Source organism: Macadamia integrifolia, chromosome 8 (assembly GCF_013358625.1).
Source record: "Macadamia integrifolia cultivar HAES 741 chromosome 8, SCU_Mint_v3, whole genome shotgun sequence".
NCBI classification, from domain to species: domain Eukaryota; kingdom Viridiplantae; phylum Streptophyta; class Magnoliopsida; order Proteales; family Proteaceae; genus Macadamia; species Macadamia integrifolia.
The window spans coordinates 10,228,663-10,235,703 of record NC_056564.1 but is presented as its reverse complement, the minus strand read 5'-3'; the positions used below and the strand labels follow the sequence as shown (position 1 = coordinate 10,235,703).

At 38.7% G+C, this 7,041-nt stretch overlaps 1 protein-coding gene across 4 annotated transcripts in view; it reads right to left on the bottom strand.

Moving 5' to 3' along the window:
- Nucleotides 1-7,041, bottom strand: part of LOC122086979 — a 60,379-nt gene that overhangs the window by 1,361 nt on the left and 51,977 nt on the right. For all 4 annotated transcript variants that reach the window (XM_042655912.1, XM_042655911.1, XM_042655913.1 and 1 more), the window contains one exon: nt 6,019-6,211. In XM_042655912.1, the coding sequence (XP_042511846.1) occupies nt 6,019-6,211 (193 nt within the window). The remainder of the gene's footprint in view (nt 1-6,018; nt 6,212-7,041) is intronic.

The window sequence follows — 7,041 nt, the reverse complement described above, 5'->3', positions numbered from 1 at the left end:
AAAAAAAAAAAAAAGAAAAAAAGAAAAAAAAGTGCAGTTCTAGACCAAGTAAACAAATACTGAAACTCAGTATGCTATTTAACTTGAAGACCACATTGAATCTACAACCACATAAAACTTTAATCCAAGGTGTTGCCAGTTTCCCAAGGAACTAGAGAAAAAGGTGGGGATGTTGACTGAAATTTTGGTGTTTCTAGAATTTTCTCCAGGAAGATGGTAATAAGCAGTTCTCTTATCCACCATGACGTGTCTTGGAGGATTCATCATTTCTAGACCTTGCGGAGATTCTCCTGGGTGCTTGCTAATGACATCTACGAATTCCATGTCTCAGAATAAATGTGATGCCTTCAAGGAGTAGCAACTGCTTCCTCAAGTTTCGGATGATTTGGGAGGAACTGTTACTAATTTCTTCTTTCCTTTTTCTCTGTAAAGAAAACAATTGCAGGTCATTGCCTCTCTCTGACAGGAGTGATGATTTCCTAATAGGACTCGGCTTCTAAGGACTTCAAGGATGCAATTGGATATTGTGAAGGACAGGTTCAGTGGGAGGGTCCACTGAAGCAAGCAAGAAGGAGCCAGATTCTAGTGTGTGAACGAGTAAAAGAATTAGAAAAAAATAAAAAATAAAAAAATAAAAGACTAGGCTTTATAACACTGTGCTAGATATTAACTCCTTCATTAACCTACTAGTGTTCAGAACCTGCATTACCTATATCCCACAATAAATAATGTCCAAAATAAAATTTAATCCATAGTCAACCTTTAAACCCACAAGCAAGGTTCAAAATCTCGTTTTGTTTCGGTGTTTTAGTGGGTTCAGAAACTGAAGTTTCATTTTGTTTCAGCGAAATTTTGGCCGAAATGGTGCATTTTTTTTGTTTGTTTGTTTTGGTTGAATGTTTCGGTGGTCAAACGGCCATATTTTGACCTAAAACTTGATGGGTAACTTATTTTAAGGTTAATAAACATGCTTAGAACATAAAAATGCAAAAATATCAGGACATGACATTGTTTTAGAGTTGCACCTTTGTTTGGCAGCAACTGTTGAACTGTTCTGAAAATTTTACCTGGTTTTGGAGAAAAAACTTTACCTTTCCTAAGCTTTGAATGTGTAGATCTTGTAGGAGTCCAATGGAAGTCAAAATGTGTGATGATGTGGCTAATTAGAGGCTTGTTGGAGACTTGGTGTGTTTTTCCTTTAAAATGTGCAAATAGAACCGAAACCATCGAGATAGGCGAGACAGAGTCGAAATTTTGATCGAGATATGGTATTTATAACATATGAAATGTACCAAGACAGGCGAGATACCGAAACGATACCGAAATTTCGACCGAAATTTTGTACAAATGTTATTTCGGGCCTTATTTCGTTTCGGCCAAAAAAAAAAAAACACCGAAATTTCGACGAGATTTCGAACCATGCCCACAAGGCTCTTCCATTTGTCTAACCATTCCATGGGTCTGGGATCCTTATAACTTGTGTGCATGTCACAATGAGAAGATTGGAGCCCACTGTTGTGTGGGTTCCAGATATCCATCTTTTGAAGATGTACAATAACTGAATTATATTTACCATAAACCAAGAAGGGAAAAAAAGAAGGCAACTTTGTGAGGGTCTTATACAATCAACGGAGTTCTTAAGAAGATACCCAATTGCAATCAAACCATAAAAAAACAACCCAACTAGCCCATGACTAGTATTCTGCCCTAAATTCTGGGATGATAGACTACCAAAAAGAAAGGTTGGACTTATCTTAGCCACTCTATTCACAAACCTCTCCATGTCCTCAAATCCTAGCATTCCTCTCCTTCCAATACCAAAAAATGCAAGTAAAAAACCATGATAGAAGTTTCCACGGACTGTGGACCTCCCTTCCAATACAGACACTGTTTGAATGAAAAAAATGCAACTAAAACAACCACTGATAAGAGTTTCCACAGAGACTCTGGCCATGTGCCTTTGGTTTGCCCTACGTAAGATGCTAAAAAAAAGAAGAAGGGTGATTGCAATAATGTGTTTTCAGTCTCATCCATTTGAATGGTCCAGACAGTCTTCATTGCCTCATTGGTATTTCAAGAAGAACCAAAATATAATATCAGATTGGAAGGTTAAAAGTAGATAGATCATGCTATTCTAGGATGTTTATAATCTTTAAGGTATGAGACAAGGCATGTTATTAGGGTCTGACTTGTGTATAGGTCCTGTAGCCCCTGATCTGAGATATTTACTTCAAATGGTCTTACAGCAAGCATTATCAACTCAATGAGTCAAGTTGGACCAAGTCAGACTGATGGAGGGCCACTAGGATAGATGAGAAACCTGGGAAGAAAAATCAGAGTAGTAGGGGGGGGGGTGCAGGGAGAGAAGCACAAATGCAGAGCTCAATCAATTCTTCATTCAACTTTCAAATCTCTTCAATACTTGTCCATTATAGAAAAGAAAAATACATGGGTTTGGAAACCCAAGTAAAATAGTAAACCACTCTAAACAAAGAAACAAAGCAAACCCACTCTAATTTTTAAATCCTACATACTCAACCTTGGAAATAAAAGACATAAAATAAATAAAATATTAAGTAAACTACTTCCAAGCCTAGATTGGACACATTTTTCTTGGCTTCCAAAGCCAGTCATGCTAGTCCAACCAGTAAAGTGTTACTACGTCACAGACATTTTTTTTTTTGGATTAAAAAATAAATTTATTACCAAAGGAGAGAAGAAAATATAAGGGGAAAGAGGGGGGAGGGGGAGGGGATTGGCTTAAGCCAACAAGGATAAGCCGATCCCAAAGGGAACAAAGCAAAACAACACCAAAAAAATTAAAATCACCAACAGCCAAGGTAGCAAAAGGAAACCAGCAGCCAGGGAAGGAGGAGGGGGGAGGAAGGAAGAGAAGGGACTCAAGTAAGGGGGTGGTGTCAATAGATAGGTTCCAGGAGGCAATGATGTGTCTATTTCTGAGGGAGTTAGGGAAGGGGCGGAGATTGGATTTTAGAGGAAACAAAAAAGATGGCTGTCCAAATCCTGTTTGGAGAGTGGGAGTTGGATGACTATCTACGGATGTTGTTGCTCCATCCAAAGGTGGTTGATGGTTGCAAAGAAGGCAAGTTTCCCAATGCTATCACAAATAGAGGAGCCCGAGAATGTCATATCGATCCAAATCCATTTCCTATCAATAGGGAGAATAGGTCTCCTAGAGGGCCAACAATGGAACATGATAGGTCTCTAGACCATGGAGGAGAGGGCGCAGTGGAAGAAAAGGTGGGGGGATATCTTCCAATCCAAGGGGATAGAGGTAGCAGAAGGAGTTAACAGGGATGTGACGGTAGATGAGAAAGGATTAGGTTGGGAGGCAATTGGAGAGGCATCTCCAAACAGTGAAGTTATGTCGGGGAATATGACCCTTGAACCAGACGAGATTTCACCAAGGAACAACAGGGCCAGAGGGTCTCACAAAGGACCAAGTAGAGGCAGAAGAGAACAACCCATTGGAAGAAGGGAGCCAAATGCATTTATCATCTCTACCTCGATGACTAGAGGGAATGGGAGAGAGGGATGACAAGAGGTCCACAAGAGGGGGGGAGGGGGGAACTAGCCATGGGGGGAGATAATTGAGGAGACAAGGGAAGACTTAGGAAGGCCAGAGGAATAGATGGTCCTAGGGGTGACTAGAGAAGAGAAAATGCCAGAAGGGTGCCATGGGTCCATCCAGAGGGAGGTGGACTGGCCATTACCAATAATGAACAAGATGGCATTAAGGGTCAAAGGCCTGAGGTTGAGGATTTTCCTCCAAATCCAGGAAGCATCAGAAAGGATAGGGGTTGTCCAAAGAGAGTTGTGAGAAAGCAGAGAGGAGTGGACCCAGTCGACCCAAATGCTTCAATGTTTGGAGACAACTTTCCAAATGAGCTTCAAGCTGCCCACAGAATTAACCTCTTTTATTCTCCTGATACTAAGACCTCCTTTCTTTCTGAGTAAGCAAATCTTCCCCCAAGATAAGAGGATGAAGGAACTTGGAACTTGGAACTTGGAAGAGTCTAAACCTTTCCAAAGAAAGGAGCAGAAGAGACCTTCAATAGATTTGATAGTTGTAGCCAGAAGGACAAAGACACCAGACCAATAGAGGTAAAGAGATTGGAGAACAGATCTGATAGGGTGAGACGCTCAGCATAGGAGAGAAGCTTGCCTTTCCAGAGTTGGAGTCTCTTTCTGAGCAAACTTGAGTCATGGTTTGTTTCGACTGAGATTTCACGAAATATTTTGGTTTTGACGAAGGTCGAAATGAAACTAGGTACAACTTAGTAGGAGTGCAAGGTTTTGACCGAAATTATGGCATTTTGGCAAATTTTTTTTTACTCCATTTCAGTATAAAACAGTGCATATAAAAGCACTGTTCTGATTGAAATAGATCAAAATTTTGATTTATTTCGTGAGTTCCGAGTGGTTTTGCTTGTTAAAGGGAAAAACTCCAGAAAAATCTCTAATTTATTTATTTATTTTTGTCAATATCACCTACATTTCTTAGCGAACAAAGTGTTGGGGACTACTCAAATGCATCTACAACAACGAATTGCTGCATTTGAGTAAGATTTGTATAAGATTCAAACTTAGGCTATAAATTTTTCTCCAAAAGTCAGCCTTTCTGGAACTCTATATGGTATTGACAGAGATGGAGGACGATTTCGTAGAGGTGTAAACCTTGGTTGTACAATTGTATTTGACTATTTGTAGCACTTGTACACTTGTAAGTTGTAACACAAATTTGACATTGTGCAATATTAAATGATTTTTCTTCATTCCTAAAGCATATTTTAGTTGTTTTTCATAGTTGTTAAGTCGCCTTGGATGCCCTGGTCACCTAGGGTCCAGGCCCTCTCTAACGCCTTGAATTGCCTAGAAGCCGCGACAACTATGTTGTTTTCATTGTATTTTGTGTGATCTAATACTAAATTATGTGTAGAATAAGCTATATTTGAATAAGTATACAGCAGGGCATGACATACACTACCAACCTACGGTATGAAACCAAACTACCATTTATTTACCCTTTTTTTTTTTCTCTTTTTTTTAACAATCTAAAGCTTCCAATATGTTTAGAAATGCTTGATAAGGGTTTTCCTAGAGTTTTGGACCAAAATATAGCCCTTTGACCACCAAAATGGCCAGCTGAAACATGCTGAATTTTGGTCAAATGGTCGAAACCTTGACTCGAGTATGTCACTGAATTTACTAGAAAATTGGATCAAGCTATAAGGCAACTCATTGAGTTTTAAAACAGTACCCAAATAAAAATGAATCATTTTTCTAGCACACTGGTGCAAGGCACTATTGGTTCCAAATGACCCTTTGCAATTTATGGGATAGGGTAACTATGTTCTGTTGGTAAGAGTGCTCACATGGGTTATCTTTTTCCAGATTCAAAAATTTTTCTTCCAAGATTGCAAGGCTGACATTCTTTTATTTATTTATCGATTTATTTATTTTTGTTTGGGGAGGGAGGGAGGGTGGGTGTTGGGTCTTGGTTTGGTTGGTTTCATCTGTATTGATTTTAGATTCAGAAATTTTAGCCATTTTCCAAGGTCAAAGTTGAGTAATGGTGTTATCCATAATTATTTTCTCCTTACTCTCTTTCAATCAGTCCAAATCATCATGCCCATCAGACATTTTGCCATTATCAGTGATTTATATTACTGCTAAGATCATGATAGTTACACGACTTCCACTGGACAGCTAAGATCATGACCCGGTCCATGCAGTTGTGGGGTAAATATGGGCCTACGGGACTAGTCAGGCTGAAGGCCTGGATACCCATCGTTATTAAATAAAAGAAAAAGAAAAAAGACTTCCACTGGACAGCCAGTATCAATGTTTTATTCAAGGTTAGTAGGTTGAAAAAGGAAACAAAGGGGAGCCATGTGACCACTCAGCACTCATCAAAATGCTTAACCAAGAAAAGGGATTCATTCTAGGACTTGTTAACCACTTTCCAAATTGTAAGAGGAAGAGAGGAATTCTCACCAAGGATCATTTTTTTGACATCACTGGCTCGACGAGCCACCTCAAGCTGTGACTCAAAAGACCCAGGTCTAGAGACCCTATTGCCAGCTAAGCTGTTTGCAGTTTGTGCTGTTTTCTGGCCAAACTCAGAGTTGCCTATATCACCTTGAATGTTATCCAATTTCAAAAAGAATGTTCCGTTCGGCCAGAGAACCTGTCAAAAGAGAGAAAAAAATTAGAATAAAATGATAATCTCAGCTTAAGATCCATTTTTTTAATCAACTAGGCAAGTTCTATAATAATTTGGATGTCATACAAATCTACCTCCATATCTGCTCACATATTATTTCTGAAATCTAAAGAGAACTTCTCACTTGCTATAAGAGTTTGAAACTTAACATGGTAATCTTAAGTTCTTACAAGAAAGGTACATTTAGTTGTAAAATTTGTTTCAGCGGCTCTTTCAGTGTGCTCTGACACAAGTTTTTGGCATTTCAATAATTTCAGTCAACTTTTGAGTGAATTATTAAAGAGTAAGTGCTAATAGGAAAGAAAATTGTGACATAACAAAACAAAAATAAAGAATTATAACCTCTTAGATGACACTGACATCAGCTACACATCATCAAAGTACGCAAGTAATTACAAAATACCACCCATCTTCCTCCACTGTTTCTCTACCCATTCCCCACATCAATGCAAAAGAAGAAAAAACTAAGGCATCTTTCTACAACTCACTAAGAAACAAGAAAATGCCTACTTTTCTTACCCAATACCTGGGTTCAAAACCAATTTGCATATTTAATAAGCATGGACCAGCTTCACACATGCTTCCATACATGAAAGCTTGCAAGCACAAGAGGCAAAAGAGACAACCTGGATTGAATATTTCAGAGTGCAGATGCCAAAGAATCAATAAGGATACATAAGATTTCAAAGAGCTCTTGCCCTCTCATGTAAGAGAAGGCATTTTCTGCAATTAAGATATTGGAAAGAAACTCAGACATTCATGGTGGAAAAAAGTACTAATTACTTAACGAACTT